We start from the raw sequence: 24866 nt of genomic DNA, 5'->3' as shown, positions 1-24866 counted from the left end.
TCAGATTCTGTTGTTTAATTACCCTTAAAGCACTGAACATACTTGAGAATGCAGCACATTGTCATACAGCACATTACAGGAAAGAAGATTCTAAATGGTCTCAAGACAACACAAAGCAGAAACGAAATGATCTCAATGTGATAGACATTTTAAAAAGTTACAATACTTACTAAAAAGCTTTCAATAAAAAGTTTAAACACATTTAAGTTTCAAAGGATATTTTGTACATTTTGGAAAAATATAACATTTACTTTACATAACTGAAATATAAGTTATATTCTTTGCAGCTATAAGCTTCCATAATTCATACATTCTCTCATATATTTTCTTCTAATACATCCTTTTCTCTGGATTGTATGTCTAATGCAAAAGTATCACTATTCTGAAGAAAAGCTTGTTTTTGCATTAGTTTCCTGAAAAGTCCATGTGGATTTGCAAGTAGTTCCTCATGTTTTCCACATTCAATAATTTTGCCCTGGCCAAGAACTGCGACAAGATCAGCATTCTGAATAGTAGACAGACGATGAGCAATAATTAAGACTGTCCTCCCTTCCATTAGCCGGTCTAGAGCTTCTTGCACTAGGTATTCATTTTCAGCATCCAAAGCACTAACAAGAAAAGGTGTGGGGCAGAAAGAGGATAATTTTATTTTAAAACAGCTTAGTCTTGTTGGCATAAGGGTTATTTTGCTGTAACTCCTAATCCTTGCTATTGTTGGTGAAGATGAACCCATGGAACTGCAGGAATGTTTTGTGAACATGCTCAATGCACACGTGAGTATATTTATTACATATTCTCATAGGCAAAAATATACATGAAGGAATAACACCAATTTAATTCACAGAAATAAATTTAAATTATACTGCAGTATAATCATCATCTTAATTTAAAGATGCAGAAAAGCTTCAAAGTAGATGTTCCACTATCAAGTTACATATTACAAATTTAACTCCATGAAAAGTTGTAGTACAATGTGCTAGCTATCCTTTCCACTTTGTGTAAACAGCTTTTATCACAGGTCTCCCAACCAATTTACACATTCTGGAAAGCACATTTCTTGTGGTAGGGAAAAATAGATGCTAAATACCTTATGCAAGGGCATGCAGAGGAAGAAAGAGAGAACGCCTCCAAAATCTGTTTTACAGTTATATCATTCTAATTTTCTGTTTATTTTCTTTCTTACCTTGTTGCTTCATCTAACAGAAGAATTTTAGGATTCTGAAGAAGAAAGTAAAATTGGTCATAAGTGCAATTAGACAAGATCTGAATATTTATAGCAATAGACCACAGGATTCATACAGCATAAAACTCCAAGCAAACGTATATATTTCATCCTAAGAACTGAGTGTCACTCAAAGTATTACCGTTAAGTCTAAATGCTAAGAGGACAAAATAGAAACAATACTCTTCTGTCTTCAAACAGAAGTAACAGTTTACTATCACTGTCAGCAAGAACTCCTATTGCAAAAACATGATCCGAAAATAGGAAGTAACACTTATGTCAGGATACTCCCTTTAGTTAGATTGTCCATCCTCTTTCAAACTCCCTTATTAATATCAGATATATATTTTTAAAGATCTTTTCAGCTCTCCCACTGAAAGGCCTCTTCCCTTTTAACCCCTTCCTTTTTACCCCTTCTGCATCCCACCAGAAGAACTAAGTAGTTATTTGGTGCTGGCTTACCTTGAGTAGAGCTCGAGCAATCGCAATTCGTTGCTTTTGTCCACCTGAGGGAAAAAAGCTCAGTAAATTGAAATAGGAGAAAACATGTGAACTGATTTTAACTGAAAGCCTGGGCTGACCAAAATCAGACTCATGTATTTTAGGAGGGGAATGGAGATGAAGGCGGCATTTGTTAAAACTTATGGTAGGCTAGGATTTGGTGAAAAACTGATTGCTGACACAAAACAGAAGTAATTTTTACTTTGCTCTATAGCATAGGGTTTTCTAGAATAAACAATATAAGGATTACCTGAAAGTAGAATGCCTTTTTCTCCAACTACGGTGTCGAACCCTTTTGGAAAATCTTTGATAAAACTAGCAGCATTAGCTATTTCCGCAACTTTCTGAATCTCTTCTGCAGTCACAGTAGAAGGATCCTCTGCACCATAGGCAATATTTTCAGCAATAGAACAGGAGAACAGAATTGGTTCCTGATAAATTCAAAAGCATAGCTAATATGATGTATCTATAATTACATGCATGCATTGTCTATATCTCAAGTAACATAAATCCCCTTTACAAGATCCAGCATTAATTGATTTTATATCCATATAAAAGTACATGTATGCTAAAGTTAATTGAATTGAACATAACTCTTGTAAAACTAAAATGAGCAGCCAAATCTAATTCTAAAATAAGAAAGAATATTTTCTTAACTGACAGAAACATGACATGGCCCTCAATCCCTAATATAAAAGTTCACAAACATCTATTAATTCAAACAACAGAAAACCTCCCTTTGTATTGCATTATGTATCTTCATTTGTATCTAGAATGAATCTTCTCTTAACAATCTCTATACAAATTTAATGCTATTTTGTGCATTTAACTCCTACGGAAGTTTAAAACAGGAGAGGACTGGCAGATAGGGTAAGTGTTGTACAATGGGAAAAAGGCTGAAACAAGCTAAGTCTGCTCTTTCTATAAAATAAAGGAGAAAAATGCTATAGCATGAAATCTACTACTGATAACTCAAGACTGGACAAAACAGAATAAATGCTAATATGCTCACAGGAGAATCATTTTTGCACAAAAAATCTCGGTGACATTGTCACATAAAGCAGATGTTTTGAAATGCAACACACACCCCATTATCATTTTGCTTTTAATCAGAACATCAACCTAACAGCCAATTGCATTGTGAAGCCTTTGGGGCGACGGGGGAAGGAACATACATATTTTAATTGGCCGAATAGCTTATTTTTAAGAGGTCATTGAACATCTTTCTGTATTTTTAGAGTTTGGGGGCTGCTGTGAAGGGTGAGAAAGTGCCAACAGTGCCATATTTTCATGCTTTCCTAATGGAATTGCGTATTCCAGGACACAAAGCAAAGCACAAACGGTCAATTTTCAATGGCTTGTGTAGAATATGATTGTGTAACTTCCATTAATACAAAACAGGAATCATGTGATTAAACATTAAGATGCTCATACCCTTAGGCATTTGCAAACATGTACTTCCCAGCCTCCACACATACACACACACACACACTTTTTTTCTTTTAAACAAACATTTTGTATCTTTATCATTGTGTAAAAACAGACTACAGAATAATGGGACTAGCTCTGAATACCTATTTTTAGAATAAAACGTACATGACAGCAGTGAATTATGGCGAGATGGAAGGAGGAGACTGCTTTCACTGAGAAGCAAGATTATACAGTTAAAAAAAAGAAAAAGGAAGTGAGATACTGCAAGTTGATTGTACTAAATTACTTCATTCATTTAGACAGCTTTTTCTTCCTTACCTGACTCACTGTTCCAATTTTTGTCCTGAACCACAGTGGATTTAACTGGCGGATATCAAAGCCATCAACAGTGATAGTACCTTAAATTAAGAAACAGTAAGTCAAGTAGATTCTGGCAAGGACTGAAAAGAGGCAAAACGAACAGTTGTGAACAAAGCCCCCTGGGAACCACATACTCTCTTATATTACCCATCTCTAAGTATCATATGAAGGTTTTATTTTTCACAGAATGCTTCTCTCTTCTGTCCTTATTTACAAGTGCTATAACCCTCATTTTAACATCCGAGTCAAGACTGTCTTTGCCATAAGGCATGAGAAGTAGGACCGCAGGCTGACCGAGGACGGAGCATATATAAAGCCTCCCGTAAGCAAGAGCAAGAGCAGATGCATGCTGGTGTGTTCACCGGCAGGAGCCTTTACAGACTGGCTGGAGAGAGGGGCGGGGTCACCTCCTACCTACAGTGTGCTTTAAGATGATGGGGCTCTCACACAGTGGCTGTTTTTCTTCCTCAGTTTAGCAATAACATTTACCACTGTTTTCAGAGTCACTGTGGTGTCTTGCCAGGGCAAAACAGAAATGCAAAGGTATTCAGTCACCACCAAAAGGTACTTGTACACCCCAAAGGGCAACACACTGTGTCACTGGAAGAGTCACATCACGACCTCAGCACAGGGACCCCAACTGTCTGTAAAGTGTGTCCGAGTTGCAGAGCATCAATTATTTGTAGTCACAAATGAGAGCAACACACAAACATACCTGAGACAGGATCATACAGCCTCAGCAGAAGGGATACAATAGTCGATTTCCCTGTACCACTTGGGCCAACCAGAGCCATAACAGAGCCAGCTGGAATGGAGAGGCTAAAATCTTTGAAAATGGATGTTTCTGGACGTGTTGGATATGCAAACTCAATGTCCTTGAATTCCAAAGCACCTCTGAATGTGTCTTTGCCTAATATGATTCCCTCTATATGACAAAAATAAAATACAGAAACATGTGAACAGAAGCAAAAATCAGTTCAACCCTGACCTGAACTTGCTTTACAGACACTGAGTAGAAACATCTATCTCCACATTAGATCTACAGATAGCTGCAAACCACAAGACAGAACCACAAGGGTTGTATTTCAGCCATGACTGAATCAGAGCATGGTACATCAGCCCTTATTGAGTAAGATTTTAGGTTGCTTACAAGCAAGTGAAGCTGTAGGCTAATACAGCAAGAGGTAGAATTTGCATCTTGCTAACACCAACAGCTAATGGTGCTCGCTTTTAGTAGAGCTACCTAAATTTTTAAACATAACATATTATAAGCAATTTAAGTTTCATCAATTTGGATCAATGAAATAAAATGACAGAGTGCTGAAGGCCAAAGTCCTTTTGCCACAGAACAGACACAAAAAGATAAACATTGCAAATCACTTACTGGCCCTTTACCAAGTCTCAAAAGTCACCTGAAACACCCTCCTCTTTGGACACAGACAGTTCAGTCTCCACTGCTTATTAACTGTTAAGCTTTTAAGCAAAGGCTTTCACTGCAACAAAACTGCTTCTATGTTTGTTGCACTAGTGGCCTTTTTTTTAAGATTTTTTTTTTTTTGGAAGTGGAACATACATTATAATAAATTCAGGACAAAATAGTGTTCAAAGACCAATCAGAGGCAGATTTCTTAGGCAACAGCTCAGCGAAACTAAAGTTTCAGTTTGTGAAATACCACAGCAAACTATTATGAATGAATGATTGTGAAAGTTAAATAAAAGCATCTACTTTCTGGAGAACAGCAATTCATTTAAAGAGATATCTTAAAAGAATATCAGTACTAGAAAAAGTTTATAAACAGATACCACTTTATAAACAGAAACAACTTTTCAGGCCCCGATAAATCCTAGTGAGACACAGCTATACAAAGTAAAACTCTGCTAAGTTGCACTAACTGTATCTATCATAGGTCCTTTACATCAGTGGTCTCATTTTAAGTGAGCATACACACAGATTATTTTAAAACAATTAACATATTAATTAGCTCTGATAAACACAATAAGAGGCAATAGCTGTAAGTACTGGCTAAGTAATAAAATGCTAGATAAAGTTGATCTGCTCTTAGAATGACTTTTCGCATGGTTTCCAGAAAGCCCTTGATCTTTAAAACTATCAGTCAGTTCAAGTAATTTGATGGAGAGTAAAGAAGGATGGAGTCTCAGTGACACAAAGGTCTTCCCAGTTTTGTGAAAACTGGCAGTAGAGGAGCAGGACCCAGACTGGAATTCATGCTGAAGACCTGCAACTCAAGCTCCTTAATTTTTTTCAGATGCAGCACATAAGTAACCCTGAACTAGCCACAGCACATGGTAGCACATGCCCATGCTTGGTTAAACAGGTAACTGGGAGGGGAAGATGGATAGGAAACACAGACACTAAGCAGTAGCAAACAAGATTTCCCAAGTCCTGCTGCCCCAACAGCAAATCATTTATTTTGCTTTTCATTCTCCCAGATTTCTTCCTCTTCTCCAGGCTTTCAGTTTAATAGTAGTAGCATAGAAATGACAAAAGTAACAGCATGCAATTTCAGACTCCTTCCCAGACTTTAATCCATGGACATAAAGGTTGTAACTTGCTAGTTAAGTAAGCACCACAGTCTGTAAGCTTCCCTTTGGGAAAACAAATGTATTTGCTAAACCACATGCTAGCAGCATAATCGTTACTACATCGAAGTAACAAGTAATCGCTTATCTTTCTTCTCAGTTCCAGTTCTGTACAGTCTATTTCATGGCCTACTACAAACTGAAATCTATTGCAATACAGGAAGTCTGGTATCACAAGTCCTTCCTCTATATATTACTGTAAAATATCTAAAAGCTATATACAGGATTTTGATGGTTTCTTGTCTGGATTCTAGAGACAGGAAAAAGATACTATAATTTGTTCTTGAAATATTTATTGTCACTGGAAAAAAATAATACAGCTGGAGTTCAGTGAAAATAAAAGATAAGCGGCCAAGGGAGTAGATGCTTTACATGAATTTGGACAGTAGAGAAATCGTTTTTTGGCTGCATTGCCTGATGAGTTCTGAAATCAACTATAATTGTTTCTTGAGACAAAGGTTTATATCCTCTCCTATGAATTTAGTGTATACTGAAAGGAAATGTAAAAGAAACTTTCTGTAAGCCTAAACAATGTAGATGTCTGAAATTTTGTCTAATTTATATTCAAGCTATAATAAAGATTGTTTTCTGAATGTCACTATTGGTGTAGTTAAGCAACAGAATGCTTTCAGTCGGAAAGCCAGCTCCTGCCCCGGTACTACTACTTACTGCCCAGTCTGTGCTAGCAGCACTGTGAAGATTCTGAAGACCACTGAAATAATCCAGACAAAAAAAAACAAAACAAAACCCCATCATCCAAATAATGGCAAAATTAAGAGTTGCACCAGGTCTATCAATGGCATGGCAAACTGCAGTGTGGCACTGGCTACACATGGCAGGAAGGTTAAGCTAGCTGCACTGCTAAAGGCAACAGAGTGGGTAGCTACCCCTTCATTAGCCAGCTGGTGGTTACCGCTTGGACTATTCTAAGTCTCAGCTTCCATCTATCACAGTCAATACTGCTTTTCCCTGCCAATGTGAAGTCTGTACACATTTAAAAGTATTCTAGAGGCTTGCAGTTTTGGAGGAGTTGTGGAAGAGAAATGAGACAACGGTGAGACTTGAGTCAGACAGAATAAGACCCATATGAATTCTAGTCCAAGGAGACAAAAGCAAAACAAAAATTTGAAGCAGAACATATCAAAAGATCCCTCCATACCAACCAATGGAAAGCTAAAATCCCATTCCATAAAGCCAGAGCTCAAAGTCACACATGACTTTGACTTAGTGGGACACAACTGATGAAATACAACAGCAATTCATACAGAAAAGTATAAGCAGCTCATTGAACTACTTCAATGAAGTAGACATAGACAAATGCTGTTTATACAAAATATATTCAACATTGGAGGACGTTGTCTGGCTTCCAAATAATAAAGCAGTAAAATAGGTGTTGCTAGCAATAAATCTTTATAAGGTCAAAAAGGCAGATATATAGATGGAGTTTACATATCTTATTTTGGGGATTTGATAACTATATCAGCAAGCTATTTCTGTATATAATCTAACACCTCCCAAAGGTGAACACTTTTTTGTTGATTTTAGGTTCATCTATAAACTGATAGAAAGATCTACTGATAGAAAGATCTACTGATAGAAAGATCTACTGATAGAAAGATCTACTGATAGAAAGATCTACTGATAGAAAGATCTACTGATAGAGACATGCTTTCAGGCACACAAAGTTCTCTTTGGGACTAAAACAACTTGTGAAAAAAATTCAGTGTGAATGATTGGTTTGTCATAAAAGTTGCTTCTCCCCACACCCTCAACAATGTCAAAGCTGGCTAATAAAAGACATTGCCTCCCCTTCAAAATTTTCCTGTTTGTATCCTTAGACCACTGCAGCTATACCAAAAATATTATGTCTGCATACCTAGGGCCAACACTACACATGCCAAACTAAGAGGTTGCCTAGTGTGGCAGGCTGCCAAGGCAGCAAAGGGCAGCAATAACTCCCTTACCTACAGGTGAATTAGATAACGCACATACTACTGTGGTTCCTTGCCCATCTAAAGGAGGAGGGGGAAAATGTGGGTAGTGCTACTTTTGAGAGAGGAGTGCAATCATTCCAGAAGTAACATTTGCTGTTTCTGCATATCCTATGCCCTCTCAAGAAGCAGGATTCCCCATCCCAGCTCCACAACCTTCCTTCCTTTCACTCTCAAGTCATGCTTGGAAAATCTCTGATTAAAAGAAATTTTCCATCATCTGTTTCACAGATAGGAAAAGTCAGAACAAATACCACTGTATGTAATTTCTTTCAAAATACTGTAAGTTGTTACTAGCTTTTAGTACTATAAACTTCTTGTTGAAGTACTGGTGACCAATCAGAAAAAAAAAAAAAATCAACCTATAAGCAATAACAAACCAAGGACCAACCATTAAATGGAAGTTGGGGCTTCCTTTCAATAAGTTCCCACAGACGTCCACCAGCACCTAATCCTTTCATTAGTTCGGAATAAAAGGAACTTAGGCCTAAAACAAAACAAAACAAAAAACCAGAACACCATTATGCATCGATATAGAATGGAAGACATTAGGAGAAAGTAACTTTGTTGCTGCAGCTTTCATCACCAACAATCAAGCATCAGATGTGTAGGGGATCTTTTACTCCCACACACCATTCAGGCAAGTTGATGTGTCATCATTGGTGGCTCTCAAGTGAGACTAGCTATAAGCCTTATTCACTATTATTTGTATCTGTAAAACAAAAAATTCTGAAGAAAAACTTAGAAAAAGTTTATGCACTTAAGCTTGTGTACACTCAAAAGCAAAGCAACTCTTTTTTCACTCATCTGTCATGAAGAGCAACATTCAACTTTATAGAAATAGCTTTGTTACAATCAGCTACGCTTTCAAAACCATTCAGTAGAAAGCAGCACTCCAAAAGCCCTTCTTTGTCAGACAGGATTATACTATCATAGAAGACACTGGTTGAATCAACCATGGGGTGGGGGGAAGGGCTGAAAGCCTAAGGCTGAAGTGACACTTGAAGCTACATGGAGAAAGGACAACGGAAGGAAGTGTGTCTCCCAAGTCAGCACCCTTCAAACCTTGCTGGATACAGCAAAGGCCAAGGACAAGGCCTGCCTACAGCACTGGATCCCAGCTCTTAGCTGTGTGAGTCATCTTGGAGCTGGCTTGACTGGAGGGTCTGCTATAGCGGAAGTAAACACAGGCACCAACCTGGAGCCAGAGTGGAGCAAGACAAATATAAAATGTATTATTTCTCATTTTTCTGCATCTCTTTCAAAATATAGCAACTGATTTCAGAACCTCTGGCTTCCAACAGAATAAACTCATTTTTGCTTTTGCCTTAAAATGAGTGGTTTCAGAAGGGCAGGAAACCCCAGGTATTTCATTCCTCAGCAAGTACTGATCTTAAAAAAGGGTTACTGGCTTACTCTTGCAGAGCAATGACCCCAGTGCAAACTCAGGAGTCTGTAAGTGAATATGGGGCATTTCATCACGCCACGGCAGGGAACTGCCTGAAAGCTGGCAAGACAAGGCACTAGTTGCACTGAGAAGCCCTCTGCTTGGAAGAAAAAGCCAAAGCTTCTGCGGCCTACGGCAGGGCAATGGGCAGAAGGCCTGAGCCTCACAGAGCCTCTGGAAACAGACACCAGCGTTTGCAGATTCACAGCCATTCATGAAATAGATTATATAATGTGCACAGCAAATACTAATTAGAAAATATATTTTTTACTTTTAATAACCTGGCTTCAACATTTGGTAGAAAATACAGCAAACTATTATAACTAAAAGTGGTCAAGTCCCAAATTAGGGGACAAATTATTCCTATATGTATTGATGATGACTTACACAGAGTAGACATAGCACTCAGAAGATTTATATGCTTTGTAGGCGCCAAGAAAGACAGGCACCTTGTGGCAAGATACCTTTACTTTGGTGTCCCCATGAGAAGGAGCTCTGTGCAGAACTATACTCTTCAACAATCTCAAGTAGAATTTAAAAGCTATTTTTATTGCAAATAAAAGTTAATTCAACAACAATTTTTCAGTGTTGCTAACATTACTTCCCATGTATTTTATGTTAGTGTGTTCCATGTTTCAAAGTGCCAGATGTCTGTCTCTTGACCAAACATGAATGATTTAAGCAGAGAAGATGGGGTTTTGGTAGGTAGAACAGCTGCCACTGGGATTTTGATATCTGAGGAAGAAGGTTTTGCGAATTTTGCCCTTGGGCACATCTTCATTTTTCCCATAATATCAGGCTTAGTCTTAGAAAATAAAAGAGTACAGACAAGCAGCACTGCCCTGCCAATCTATCAGAAGCAACAGGCTCATTTTAAAAAAGAACCCTTCCAACCAGTTGTCAAGCTTCAAAGCACCTTATCTTCATTTTTGTCTGTATGCAGCAGCAAGGACTGCTCTCTAAAAAAGATGAGCAGTGTGTTTCTGGGCCAGTAGATTACAGATTCTGAGCTTCAAGAAAGAGTTAGTATGAAAAAATAACAGATTAGCACTAGAGTGTAGTGTTCTACTGGCACTTTACTGTTCCAGTTTAAGATACTTTATACAGAATTACAGCTAAATTCTACCTGCCTTTCTAAACAGATTACATTTATTATTTTTTTATATAACACACCAAGCATCGTAATTTAGACAAAAAATAAAAATTAGAGCAATATGTATCAGTCACTTAATGAAAAAGTAATGAAAAAAGTCACATAATGAAAAAGAAACATCAGTATTCCTTTTGAAAAATGTAAAGCTTATATTAAGATTGAGTTATAAATTATTTTCATTAACTCTTCAGAAAAAAAATATGCATGACTTCTTGGGAAGATCATTTGGAAGAGACTTTTCAAGAAAGCCACATCTTTTAAGAGCTTCTTCCCCTCCGCCCCCATACTGACTGTAATGCTTTGAAGTGAAGAAAATCTAATTTCTTATTCCATACCTCCAATGCTTATTCCAACCCAGAAAGCATACATTAAGAAAGAAGAGAGTTCACCAACTGTCATGTAGGCACTGCCCATCAGTAACCCTCCTTTGTACAAGACGGACAGGACAATTAAGTTTCCAGAAAGCCCAGTCTGGGTGACGAAACAGAAAAAGAGGAAGAGTCAGATTTTGTCACACACTTCTTAAACTTCACCCTCTAAAATGTTCTTTGTTTCAGAACTTCCCTTCTAACAAAAGAATTCCCATACTATGCATATCTAGATTTTTAGAGGACTGAGACCTCCTACAGTAAAGAAGTTAAATTTGAACAAAACCAATTCTAACCAAAAGCAAGCCAATAGCCAGCCAGGCACCCAATGGCACTGCAACATGCTATCCAGCAAGCGTCCAAAAGGCAAGCAACTCAATTTTTTTTTTTTTCTTTTTACCCTGTTCGCCAGATAGGAAGGAATGCCAAACATTTTTCTCAACGGTCAGTCACGGAGAAGAGCTGATAATCTGTATTAGGTTGCAGCTTTACAATACTGTTAAGCAAATTTACAGCAAGCTGCTATGGAAAAAGGCAATCTCATTCTCTCTGCCCCCATCTGTGCAGTCCCCAGCTTCCTTTGCATTGATCCTCATCTCACCAGGAAGCCAAACCTGTAAAACACTAAGGGTGGGGGAAGCTTTCCACTGCTTTAGCTTCCCGAAAAGGAAGTTATAGGCTCAGATAAACACCAGTACCAGTCAACGTGTGGGCAGAAAAAGAGGGTTAAACTATATTCAGCTTTATCATACCACTGTATCTTGAGATGCAGTTTCACAGCAATTTAAAATGATTTAAGTCCGTTCTTCCCACAGTTTTATGTAGGTTCAGTTTACACTCAATTAATTTATTTGCAGATGTGTAAATATCCTCATGAATTTTAAAATAATTGACAATTGGCATAACATGGTTCCTTTCATCAAAACATACTTACTGCTCCAAAGAAGCCTGCCCGAGCTAGTGCCTCTTTTTTAGCCAACTGTAGTACATAATCGACTTTGTTTGTATATTTCTCCATTTCAGACATTTCTTGCCCAAAAGCTCGAACTGTTCTTATGTTTCCAATACGCTCTTCAGCTAACTACATTAAAGCAAAGACCAAAACAAATGCACAGACACATTAATTTGAAGTGCTCATATTACAGAACATCTGAAAGCTAAACCAATATAACTACACTAATCTCCACAGAAAAGTTTCTCCCACCCTCCCCAACTTTTCTTCTTTTTTTTAATTCTATTATGTTAAAAGTAAACTGCATGCCCAGGCAGCTTTGAGAAGAACTTCAAGACTGCCTTGACTTCAGTGCTAGAAGAGAAAGAAAAATACAAAACCGGGATTTAAAAATCTTGAGTTTGATGGGAACAACATACATAAGAAAACTATTATTCACAACAATTTGCAATAACAATGTGGGGCGGGGAAAAATAAATATCCTATTCTACACTAACACATGCAAGAAAGCCTGCAGTTATTTTCTGCACAATTCCAGTCATTTCAACAAAGCAGCACTGGGAATTAATTTAGCTCAACTACTAATGTCCCATTTCAACTCAGCATTTTATTTTCACTTCTAAACAGTAAAATATTAGTTCTAAAACAACCTCAACTGTGAGCAATTAGACTAGATGTAAATAGACACTGTGATGATCTTACAAAAAACAATGCCCTGTTTGAAAGTAAAAACACAAGATAAAAATATAATTCTCCTTGTTCCATCCCCTTGTCAGCCTGCAGATTTGAATGGCACACTTCATAAACAGTGCTCCTTCATGTGAAGTCCCACAGCCTGTTTTCAGAGGCACGAGCTTCCTTTGGACACAGGATGAGGGAGATAAACAGAAGAGGGCTAATCTTTCTTCTGCACAGTCTACTTGCAGAAGCCTTACGCAGGACATCCCAAGTTTAAAACAGCTGACAAATGTGGATATTTTAACTAAATCATTCCTAATTATATTTCTATGCATCCTAGTGATGTTTCCCCCCACCCCAAGAGGAAAAGATCGTTCTATCTCTATCATTCTTCTGTTAGCATTTTGCAGGATTCCAGAGCAGCCAGCAAACATAATGAAATCCCCTTTACAAGAGACTCTTCAGAAGCAACAGTTCCCTCTGCTTTTCTCCCAAATATGCGGATATATGCTGAGATGCCCGGAAAAGTTTAAAAAATGTCTAGCCTCATAAACATTAATGAGATTTAAAAAAAAAAAAATCAAGGATACATTCCAGAAGACTTGCTAGCTAAGTTTTCTTAAAAGAAAAATTCCAGCTAGGATTCTTCTGAGGGCTTCAAGTTCATAACCATCCAAGGAAAGAGTTTTTCAAATCCATGCACCAAATTATACAGGCCTTCATAGGTTGATCTTTTATGTTCTCCTACAGCTAAAGAGCCTAACCTCCTTATCCTTTCCACAATGTGTATTTCCTAATTCTCAAGACATCCTGGTTCCTCCACACTAGGCTGTATGGGCAGCTCTTTACAAAAGATGGTTGGTTTTGAGATCTATTGGATAAGTGTTACTAAAGTTTAGCTTTCATACTGTTCAGGTGCAAAACTACAGGCTCAGCATGGCTCAAGGCAATGAAAAATGTAATTATCTTCAGAAGATCTGTAACTTCAAAGATATTAACCTAAGTACATGAGGGTAACTTTGAAGTTAGCTAAAAAGTGTCTGTTATAAGATTACCTGTGTTGCTTCTGCAAGGGAATCTTGGGTCACTTTAGTAAGTTTTCGCAAGTATCTTCCATAAATCACAGCCAGGACAGCCAAGGGTGGCACAACACTCAGAACAAATGCAGCAAGGTTGGGAGACACAAAAAACTAGAAGAAAAAGGCATGTGTCAAGGGTTAATGTTCAGATTAAGAATAATCCGCTGGAATACTGAAGTGCAATTTCCCTTGCCAGACTTTTCTGTTACTTAGATTGTAATTTAGTGCTGCCATGTTTTCATTTATCATGTTTTATTTCCTCCAGGCAAAATACGCATTCCTCCACAGCTTTTGTTGAATGTATCCCATGGTTAGAACCAAGGATTGCAAGTAAAGAGGTCTGGATTTCATTTCTAGCTTTCTCACTGCTTTGCTGCGTGGGTTTAGCCAAGTATCTTAACCTGTCTATAAACAGGCCTACCAGAAAATCTCTCGGGGATGCTGAAAGTCTTAAGCTATTACATAGTTTCTAACGGGCTTTCACACGCTTAAAATAGATGGTGTAATAAAGAAAGTTTGAGTAGAGAAATATCATACAGCACTTTTGTGTAAGTGAGGAACAGAGGGAGTCACCAGTACTTCTTAGCACCAAAGCATGCTCATAACCTGGAATAATATATTTAATTTACTGCTGCAAAATCTTACCACACATAACAATAATCAGCATCAATGCTTTATGCAAAAGTAGATTCTTTTCACAAGATTTTTTAAAAGTAGATCTAAGATATGTTTTCACTTCATCTTGCTGTCTTTATGTCTTCCAAACAGAAAAATCTCCAGAAAAATTCAAAGTTGACTCAGCTGTATGACAGGCTTTATAATTAGTCCAAAACAATCTCTTCTTTCTTACCAATTTTTACTAACATCAATCCTGGAAGCTTATTTTTATGAGGATACTTTTTGCTAACTCCTTTTTTTTTCCCCCCTGAGCAGACAGCAGGTTTTCATTTTGTTCGCTTTCATTCAGACAATTGTCACCAACGTATCTCTTCTCAGATAAGCACAATGAAATTCAGGCCACATAAACCATGAACAGATGTTAGGTTTTTACATAAACCAACTGGCCAGCAGGGAACATTAACTGAAGCACTGCACTGAAGCCTTTGTTAACATGCTCCCTACCTAAACATATTCTTTATTGACAGACTAACGCAGAAAGACTATGATTTGTTGTAAAAATCCTCAGCAGTAATTCAATATTCAGTGCTGCCTTTGCTTACCTAGGCTTTACACAGAACCCATAAACTTCAGTGAGTTTAACATCAAGCCCTTCACACCCTATTCTATATACAATCGTAGAAAAGTTATCACTGATTTTAACATCTTCAGTAAGAATAAAGTTGAGCTATTTGCCTACTATACTTTGCTTGATAAACAAGGGGAACAACAGTAGCTGATTTTAATCCTTCATTCCTCAAACTATGGGTTGTGAGTAAACAACAAGTGGCTATAGGAATACCATCTATTACAATGCAATACATAAAAGTTATTGCGGATGTTAATATCCAGTGGAGTACACTTGTATCCAAAAACCACAACCATTTCTGGACTGAACCACACTCACAGATTACCTAGCAGAATTCAAATAAACGTGAGTGCTACAAGCAGTGACAAGAAAGGAAAAGACCACCGTACCATCATCCCAACCCCCACAGATGCCTGCGCTCCTGCTCTGAGCCCGTCGGAAAGGTTTTCAGTCACCGAACGGCCCAAGAGTGCTGTATCTGAAGATAAGCGGTTTATCAGCTCTCCTGTTCTGGTCTTGTCAAAGAAAGCAGTTTCTTGCTTCAGAATAGAGGAAAAGAGAGTTGCTCTCAAACGTTTCACAATTCTTTGTCCTGTCAGGAACAGAAGTCAGTAAAGCACGGCATATAAAACTTTACACAGATATATTCCCAAAACAGACACAGACAGTATAAAAAGCATAGGATTCCACAGCACTGAACAAGGCACATTACAAAGTTTCAATACATCAAAAGGCAGCGAACTTAAACAAAAATGAATAACTATTCTAGCATGCTTATCTTTGCAATATTAATTCACCTTTGATCTGGTAAGAAGAAAATACAGATTGCAAGAGGATTTCTCAGCCAGTGCCAAGAATTTATTTCAGATCATTAGATAAGCGGACTCTGAGGAAAAAGGCCAACTCCCAGTACCACTTTTTGTTTTCTCTTTTTACCTGCAGTCTGCATGAGGTAGACGCGTGTAGCATTAGCAGCAGCACCACACAAAAAGATTCCACTCAGCAAGGCACACAGGCTGGTCAGGCTGTCAGCAAAGTCTCCACCGGGATTTGTATAAATAACATCAATAACTTTCCCCAGAAAGAAAGGGGCCGACATGGTAATGACACTGGAAACTGTCAGAAAGCCAACAGCAGCTGCAAATCAACAAGGAAAAGGCAACAAAAATATATTTTGAATTTTAATGGTCATTAATAAAACAGCATGTATGAAATAACTTTCACTTGAACTTTCTATTAAGCTTGTGACTGCTAGCACTAAATAATCTGTGTCCTTTTAAGCCCAGTTCTAAACAGAATATTTGTAGTCACTGTTCCCTGAATTAACTAACTTAGGGCACATTTTAAGATTTTAAGAAAAGCCTGCAAATACAATCACAGGGCTGGAATTGTTTCTCTGCTTTACCCTTCCCACCCGCCCCCCACAAACAAGGTTAACTTTGCACAGATGTCATCCTTAAACTAAAGAGCATAATAATCCAGAAGTTTTCAGCATCACCCACACAACCCTTCACTCCAGTTTGGTTAGGCTTTCATTATTCGCGCCTGTTACTGTATTAAAACTTCCAGTTGTCTCTTTCTGAAATAGGAAAGAACTGAAGTACTCACCTGATCTGAAAACCAGCCGCAACTAACACCTCCTTTTAGAGCAGGTTCACTCATTGCGTATGTTCAGGCATATTTGCTGTTATTTGCAAAAATTATATAGAACTGTTTTGGTTTACTCTTTACTGGCAAACATTTCATAGATTAGTTTTGTTCTTTACTATGGTCTAAAGGAAATGTAGCTTAAGTATGAGTAGCAGTCTGTTCACTGATGAGCAGAGCTGCTGAATAGCCCTTGCAAGGCCACCTGTGGAATAACCTGGGTAACTCAGGTCAAGGTGGTATCACAGAGAATGATGATTGCACTGGACCAGGATTTGGCCTTTTCAACTTTAATCTGCAAAGAAATTCCTTGAGCCAAGACCACAGTTTGATTCTGAGAAGCCAAGCCAAGCCTGAAAGGCTGAGAGCTAGAAAAAAAAAAAAATCCTCTTAACTGAAAACTGAACGAACTCTATGTGAAAACCACTGAACCACAAGAAACAATGCCATTTATACAGCATAATTTTCAAAACAGCCAACTCCATGCTTAAAGCGGCCACTCAGAGGATTGCTTTAAAATGAGGCAGTCTACTAGCAGATGATGTCTTTAAAGGCAAAAGGACACTGCAGTGAAAATCCCGGTGCTGTCCGAGCGTTAGCGCCATGCTACTAAGCGACTCATGAAGCTATGGAAACCAAGAAGGCAGGGCAGAAAGTGAAGACTCCCTACTGCAAACCCATGCGACCCATCCTGCAGACAAGTTGCATAAGCATGTTACTTCCTAGATGAAACTTGATGGGAACCGGTGACCTTATTCGCAGGCTGGCTGCATTGCTCTACTCAGGCTGTGAAGCAGCAGGGAAAGATCTAACAAGGGCCAAGTCATCTCCTGTCAGGAAAAGCCAGTCTATAAGCCAGCTGGAGATGGTCAAAGGCATTGCTTATAGGCACAGTGCTATGTAGTAGCTCAGTATCCACAAGTCCAGATCATTTCTCAGTTATGGACCGAGTTGGAAAACTAAATATATGGATATTCAATCAAGGAAGAATACGGCACAGCTACAAATCCCGTATGTCTCTGTCTAGTGGTATCATCTTCCTGGCTTGGAGTTCGTTTCAGCTGTTCTTCATTCAGACTAGTGTGGACTTCACTGTAATTACTTCCAACAGCCTTAACTGAACTAAAAGTAAATACTAACACACCAAGCAAACTGCAGACTACCAAACTACTTAAATGTTAGACACAGCGTCAATAACATATTGGAACAATACAGTCCTGATGATGAAAGTTTATATAATCCACAATGTCGTTCTTAGCTTTCCTCTTAAGCAGTATGTGTGCTTATATTAATTTAATCACAAATCGCACGCAAAATAAGGTTCCATAATTGAAAGTCTCCCTTTGATTATACCAGAACAACTGTTAAATAGAACAAACGCTGTGCTGCCGCTCTTTTTAAAAAACAAACAAACAAAAAACCCTCCCTGTTGATTAATTGAGGAAACAGGCATAGGCAAACACATTCTACCCTCCCGTTCAGAGGAGGGCTGTCGTCGTGATAACCGGCTAAAGGGAGGAGTACAAGGTGTTCAGCAACAGATACGAAGATACTTCAGTGACACTGAAAGCTCTCACTGACAAAAAGGAGGTCACAGCAGACTTTAAGCTATGTGAAATGAATATTATAGTCTGTTGCCCAGGAAATCTTGTCACACAGCAGTGCACATCTGAGAAGGTATATGTTTTAGATTAAATTACTTTTCAGCAGGTTATGAGATGTAAATAAAGAAAATGTGAGGCAAATCAAGGAAACTTATAAAACTGGGGCTACATCAGACAGACAAGAGAAGCAAAGAAAAGGCAACCTGCCTTCAGTAGCAGCTGAAAAGTCCATAGATTGTCACCAATTTACAGGAGGGAAGAAACAAAACACAACAGAAGAATGGCTCATATACCCAGGCCAGTATCTCCAGAAAGTTTTCACCAACATCCCTGGAATAATTTTTCAGGGCAATGGGTCAGTCTGTAGTTCAGATACAGCAGAAGCATAGAGCTTTCTCAGAAAAGCAGGAAAAACTAGTAATGTCTGTATTTTATCATACAACATCATGACATGTTAAAACAGCATAAAACATTAATTATGCACTTATAATGTTTAGTTGGAGATATTAAAAAAAACAGATTCCCTTTCAAAGACAGCGATTTTCTCAGCCATAAAAATCAACTAAGTTTCCAACAACAGATGCCGGAGATTAATAAAATAACTAAGTTTGCAGTAGAAAATACAACTCTTTTTTAAATATGTTTAAAATTAAAGCATTTAACTGTTCATATTGTTCTTGTATAGGAAACAGTTTTTATGTCAGACCAATCTAGCTATCTTCCCTTCTATCTTCCAAAATTATGAAGTGTAGCAGAAACATTCCTTGGAGAAATTTAAGCTCTAAACCCCTACGTGATCAGCTACTCTTTCCCTTTTCCCAAGCTCTTACCCAAGCTGCTTCATTAAAAGTTCACCAACAATATAAAGAACTGTCACCAACCAGCCAAAGAAAACCAATTTTTTTTTTTTGATAAAGCTACAAGGCTGCTTAATACCAAACACCAACAAAAACAGAAGAAACACTATGGGGGGGGGGGGGTTAGGGGAAAGGTCTGGCCTATCTGATTCCTACGAAAGGCGCACTGCACATGTGAAAGCAATCAGGAAGTTATCCCTGTATATATCATACACACAGTAATTACGATTTTAACACCACAAGTATTACCTTCAAAAAATCCAAGTTAAGGTGCGGTCGCTGAGTTGCTCTTAGATGAACAGAACCATTTTACAGTAACAAAACGTAGCAACTAGAAAACAGTAGCCACTCATGCAGACCTGAGGGGTAAAGCCCAATTTTGCCCAGGGATTTCCCCGCTATTTGGTGACCTCACAGAAATAGCAAGATTTACAAGACTGGGGTTCAGTCCAGCTTCCAGCGAGAAGCGTACTCTAGTAGTGCCTTTAAGCCTTTCTGCTCCTGCCAGCTTCCTTCCCATTACGCCCACTGAGGAATTAACCCAACTCATCATCAAGGCTTTAGTGAGTGTATGAGGACTGATTTTTCAAAGACATGCCACTTGTCTGACTTTTAATTAACTTCTCAAGGGAGGGGAAAATAGCATATCCTTAACACAGCAAGTGGATTGCCTGCTGATGGTCAAATTCGTGCGACAAAGCTTGGAAGAGCAAAAGTTTAAAAATTAAACTGTTTAACTGTTACTACAAACTAATTATGTATTATTTCTTTGATTTCTTTTCCTGAAAAAACAAAAGTTTTCAAAGATATTCACTCCTACTCGAGTACTTAGCACAGAAAATGTCAGCTTGTACAAGTAGAAATAACTGAATGATCTTCTAGTAATAATAGTCACAGCTGAGGCGTTCTACATTTCTACCTGCATCCTGTACAAAAAAATGCAAGTTGCTTACTACCTCAATCAAAGAAACTAGTGAATTATTAAAATAATTTGTAGACTAAATTACAAAGAAAATACCTAAAGAAGTAAGGTAGTCTTAGGTATAACACTTTGATTCTTAATGTTTCTTAAAACTGTTTTTAAAGGAATTTATTCCATATTAGAAACTATAAAAAGAAAAAAAACCAAAGCAATTCAAGTATTTAGAAGAATGAAAAAGTGCATCATCCAGTATAACTTCAAAGTACAAAAAAAAAAAAAAAAAGAAAATCGGATTTTGAATAAGGCAGTGAGGCAGTGTACTTCTGATTTCATGGTAATCCTAACTCATAGGGAAGCAGCTACTACAAATTATGTCCAAAATTCTAAAATAAAACTTATGAAGTAACACTTCTTGCACATGTCTAGAGAAGACCTGTTTACAAAACAAACTTTCTCACTTTGAGTCAACCTGCTGTAAGTGTTATATGGGAAAAGAGAACACTTTTCTAATGGATTAAAAATTCAGAAGTTTCTGCAGTTCAATAGAACTATTGTCTACTTGCAGTGCGGTTTGGATAAAGTGCAACAGGCAGATTCTCACAGGGACAAACAAGGAGACAGGGGAAACAAAAAGGATCATTTTCAAAGGGCATTTTTGTGGCCTAGCACACACAGCAGGATTTAATTTTGTCAACAACGGCCTTGTCTTCTTCTCTGGGAACCGGATTTAACTGAAGACACATGTTTACTTGACCTGATCGCACAGAACAGCCAAAGAATTCCAAAAACAACTCCCCTCCTGGGTCAAGTCTGGGAGGTGTTGCAGAATTTAAAAAAAACCTCATAATTTCACTGTACAAAACTGTGGCCAGTAACAGGTAACAGAGTCAATTGCCATCATAGTATTTCCCACCGTTAATAAAAACAACAAAATTTAACAGTGTGTGTCACGCTTAAAACACATTCCCAGCTGCACCCAGCTACAGCAGTGACCGAAGAGGAAACATGGAACATCCTACAGCCTGTGGGTGTGGGGGTTTTGGTTTTTTGGGGGGGGGGACAATGTGATACTTGGCACATTTGTTTTCCTCTCTAATGGACTGTGGGGCATTAGACGCTCACCCTGGTGCTGGAGCATCGCAGTAGGGCTGTGGGCCGGGGCGCTGCAATTCCCAGCCACAGCACGCCACACTTCCCTGAGCCCACTGGAGGCAAAGAGGCTGTCCGCAAAGCGAGATGCAAACACCTCCCTGGCTGCCAGTCACAAACTGGAGGAGGTCCCCTCGCCCTCTGTATCTGCACCTCCTTGGCTGACACCGTTTCCCCACGGCACAGTACAGGGGAACCTGGTCTTGCCCAATTTCCTTACAGATTTTCCCCTGCTCCTCCACTGACACCAGTGCAACTACTTCATCTTCCGCGACCATGAATTTGAATCCGCAAACACAACAAGAAGATTATCGTGACCTGCTTCACATCCTGTTGCAGAAGGGGCAGAAGATGGCTTAAAAAAACAAAACAAAACAAACCCACAAGTTTGACATCGTTTCCTTACTGACAGCCATCATCCTTATGGGAACTAATGCCAAAAGAAGTTTGCCTCTACTCTATACAGACAATGCCACCCCCCAAGGCAGCAATGCTATACACCTATGTTGTTGACTACCTATTATATAAAATGCAAAAGGTCTGGAGGAGGTCAGCTTTTTTATGAAACAAAACTGTACCTGTAAGCCTCTTAGGAGATCCCACAATAGTTGTTTACTGGTTACATGGGCTTGAAGAAGGGATTAAATATTTTACCCCAGATTCATTGTCTCATATAGTGAAACCATTAACCTTTCCCTTCCTTTACAGGGCACAGGTAAAACAAGCAGAGATACAGAGCTTCTCGGGACTAATATCTCAGTACAAGGATACAGCAGGACCAAAACACAACATATTCTAACGTATTTTAGATGGAATACGCAAGTGTGATTTCCCTACAACCACAAGGCATCTTTAACTATATTTGTTATTCCTGCACTCTTTAATGACCCCCCATATTTTCCTCCTTAGCTTCTCCCTCCTTCCACTTAATTACAACTTAACAAGTTTTCCCTTATATAGGGTGTCATTAAGGAAGAAAATTTTTACATAAATTCTCCCCTCTCCCACAACAAAGACCAACAGAATATTAAAAAGCAGTTATTGAATTCACATATTTTTCCCTGCTTTCATGATTTAGTATCATCAAAGAGTTACTTTTTTAAAAACTTTAATTCAGCCATTTTGTCATCTCAAAACAGAAAATTGCATGTAGCTGATTTTTAGTAACTCTGATAGTAGATTTACTTAGATAAAAAACATCAGTAGATTACACAGATTAAGGATACCCAACCCTATTTTAAGAACACAGTCACAAACTGCTATACTGTATCCTGCCTGTGATTTATAAGCTGACAGCAACTACTCATTAAAGGGAACTAAAATAAGTTCTCTATTAGTTAGGAGTCTCTAGCCCCATCTTTAAAACAACCGATTTCTTTATTGTTGCAATTACAATGGGAAAAAATTAAGAACTTCATTGAAAAAATCAGATAGTAATCTATCTGATCAGCTCCTCACTTCTTCACCAAAATGTAACTAGATTGAGCATTAATTACTAGCAAAGGATTTTTTGCTTTTAGTTCATAGGCTGGCAAAGAAAAATAATCCTGAACGAGACCGAAGCGTGGCTGAACATGATACCCTTTTCCCCCATCCAGCCCTGTCCTGTTAATTATCCCCTGCTTTTATTTGCTAACTGCAAGACAATGGCTGGAGCTGTATAAAACAAGTACTTCTGTGCCACAAACACCTATCATTTGCAGTAAAAGTTCATTTGGATCCAAATTATCTTGGCAATGTAATGTTAATGCGTAAAGAAGTCCTGCAACTAATCACTGAATTAAAAAAGGTACAAAATATTTTCTATCTTATTTCTCAGAATCGCCTCTTAATAAATGTCTAGCTCCCTCAACTCCTTCTCTTAACTGAAGCAAAGTTACAAACAGGAACACAATTTACCCGTTTCCCGGGAACTACCGAAGTTTGGTGGTGGCCTACTGTCCGCGAGCTATCACAGCAGCACACACACAGTGCCCACCAATAAAGATGACTTTAAGAAAAAAAAAAAAAAAAGTTTGACGCTGCTTTCTCATTAACAGCCGTCATCCCTGCGGGAAGCAGTGCCAGAAGAAGTTCGCCTCTACTATCTGGTGCCGTCTACCCAGAGGCGCAGCCGCGCACCGCCGTGTTCGGCTTCGCCACACAGGAACCAAACAGAGAAGTTTCACAGCCGCTCGGGGCAACGACAGGAAGCCGAGCAGCCCCGGGCCTCGGCCGAGACGGCAACCGGCGCGGAGATGCCGAGGCGGGGACAGGGGGGTTGGGGTTTTTTGGCTGCATTAAGTACTCGTTCAAGGACCCGCGCCCGGCTGTGCCCCCGCCCCCGTCCCGCCGCGGCGGGAGAGCGCGGCCTGCGGCGCCCCGCTGCCCCGGGCACAGCGGCCCCCGGCCCGCCCGGCCACCGGTACCTGTCAGCCTGCCGCGCTCGGGCCGCGCCAGGGCCAGCAGCCTCCTCGCCTCGAAGCCCGCGGCGGCGGCGGGCCCCCCCCGCGGCGGCGGCCCGGCCCCGGCGGCGGCGCTTAGCGAGCGCGGGGCGCTGCCCGGCGCCCAGAGCGGCGGCGGCGGCGGCCCGCACCTGCTGGCGGAGCGGCGCGGGGCGCGCAGGGCGGCGGGGCCGCGGGCCGCGGCGCCGGGCCGGGCCCAGGGGGGCGACCAAGCGCGGCGCAGCAGCGGCAGCAGCCAGGGCAGGCGCGGCGCGTAGCCCGCCATGGGACGGGACGGGGCGGCGGGCCCAGGCGGCGGCGGCGCTGCTGCTGCGGCAGGTCCCCGCCGCGCGGGTCTGCAGCGGGAGGAGGCGCCTCAGAGCCGCCGCCGCCGCCGCCCAGGGGCCGGGAGCTGGTGCGGCCGGGGCCCGAGCCGCTCTGGTCCCCGCTGATACGGCGGCGGCTTGCGGCCCCCTCCCGGCCCCGGCCCCAGCCCGGCCGCGGGGCGGCCTCAGCGCCCTCTACCGCCGTCGGCAGGGGCCCGGGGCCTCCGAAATGGCGCCCGGCGCGGCCCTGCCCGCGGGAGCTCGGCCCGGGCCCCCTCGCGGCGAGGGCGACGGCAGGCCCGGGGGGGCTTGGGCCGCTGTGCTTTGAAGTCCTCAAGTGACTGAAATTACCCTAAAAGTCCTGCGGTACCACAAATGTTGACAGTCAAATTCCCTGCATTTAGGGAAATCGCGTGGTTTGCACACCCCAAAGCGTGCGCCGAGGGATGGAGCCTCATCCTGGGAAAATAACCGCCCTGCTGGAGCCCTTTCCCTCGATATTTGAATATGATCAGCATAAACCTTCCCTGCAGCCCTCCGGTGATCTGCTGCACGTTTGTGCCAACATAAAATGCTCTGGTGCCCACATCGTGAGAGCCAGCAAAGTGGCAGGCTCTGCTGAGATTTTTATTTTTACCTCCCCTTTCTCGTATCCAGGTTCTCTCTCCTTTAATTATTTAGCTTGAAACTATCAAGGAAAAGTTGTGCATTTAAGCAAAATCCTGTAATAATTTTACAGCAGTCTTGGTGCCTAACAGAGCAAACAAAATAAAGCCGCCAGGCAAAGGAGCATAAAAGCTGCTTTTAGAACAGCAAAAGTCGCACTGAGAGGAGGCAGGGGAGTGCCACATGATTATTAATCTCAGATATAGGTGCGTTTGTGGGGTTTGATGCTGGCGGCATGGCTCG

At 40.2% G+C, this 24866-nt stretch overlaps 1 protein-coding gene across 5 annotated transcripts; it reads right to left on the bottom strand.

The window, feature by feature from the left end:
* Window positions 1-23917, bottom strand: ABCB10 (ATP binding cassette subfamily B member 10). Of its 5 annotated transcripts, XM_067293436.1 has the most exons (14): window positions 23108-23517; window positions 16638-16713; window positions 15966-16166; window positions 15419-15621; window positions 13760-13894; window positions 12009-12155; window positions 11042-11177; window positions 8498-8593; window positions 4230-4439; window positions 3473-3552; window positions 1974-2154; window positions 1685-1728; window positions 1184-1218; window positions 1-608 (listed from the first exon to the last, which is right to left on the bottom strand). In XM_067293436.1, exons 3-14 carry the CDS (start codon window positions 16126-16128, stop codon window positions 317-319), a joined length of 1722 nt encoding a protein of 573 aa, XP_067149537.1. In that variant the 5' UTR covers window positions 16129-16166; window positions 16638-16713; window positions 23108-23517; the 3' UTR covers window positions 1-316. The 5 variants fall into 5 exon arrangements, with proteins under 5 accessions (XP_067149537.1, XP_067149535.1, XP_013801542.1 ...); XM_067293434.1 differs by lacking the exons at window positions 16638-16713; window positions 23108-23517 and adding an exon at window positions 23617-23917; XM_013946088.2 differs by lacking the exon at window positions 16638-16713.
* Between the last annotated feature and the right edge of the window lie 949 nt (window positions 23918-24866).

Source organism: Apteryx mantelli, chromosome 3, assembly GCF_036417845.1.
Source record: "Apteryx mantelli isolate bAptMan1 chromosome 3, bAptMan1.hap1, whole genome shotgun sequence".
NCBI classification, from domain to species: domain Eukaryota; kingdom Metazoa; phylum Chordata; class Aves; order Apterygiformes; family Apterygidae; genus Apteryx; species Apteryx mantelli.
The sequence above is the reverse complement of the archived record's forward strand: the minus strand, read 5'-3'. Positions and strand labels throughout refer to the sequence as shown.

What these genes read in the sequence shown, in the direction of transcription:
- ABCB10 (XM_067293434.1), bottom strand. Translation starts at nt 23,917, where the DNA reads ATGGCGGGCTACGCGCCGCGCCTGCCCTGGCTGCTGCCGCTGCTGCGC. An exon ending in CCCTTGCAGAAGCAACACAG is followed by an intron (nt 12,156 to 13,759) that starts GTAATCTTATAA and finishes GCTTTAATGTAG; the next exon opens with TTAGCTGAAGAGCGTATTGG. An exon ending in GCTGTATGATCCTGTCTCAG is followed by an intron (nt 3,553 to 4,229) that starts GTATGTTTGTGT and finishes TCTTAATTTAAG; the next exon opens with GTACTATCACTGTTGATGGC.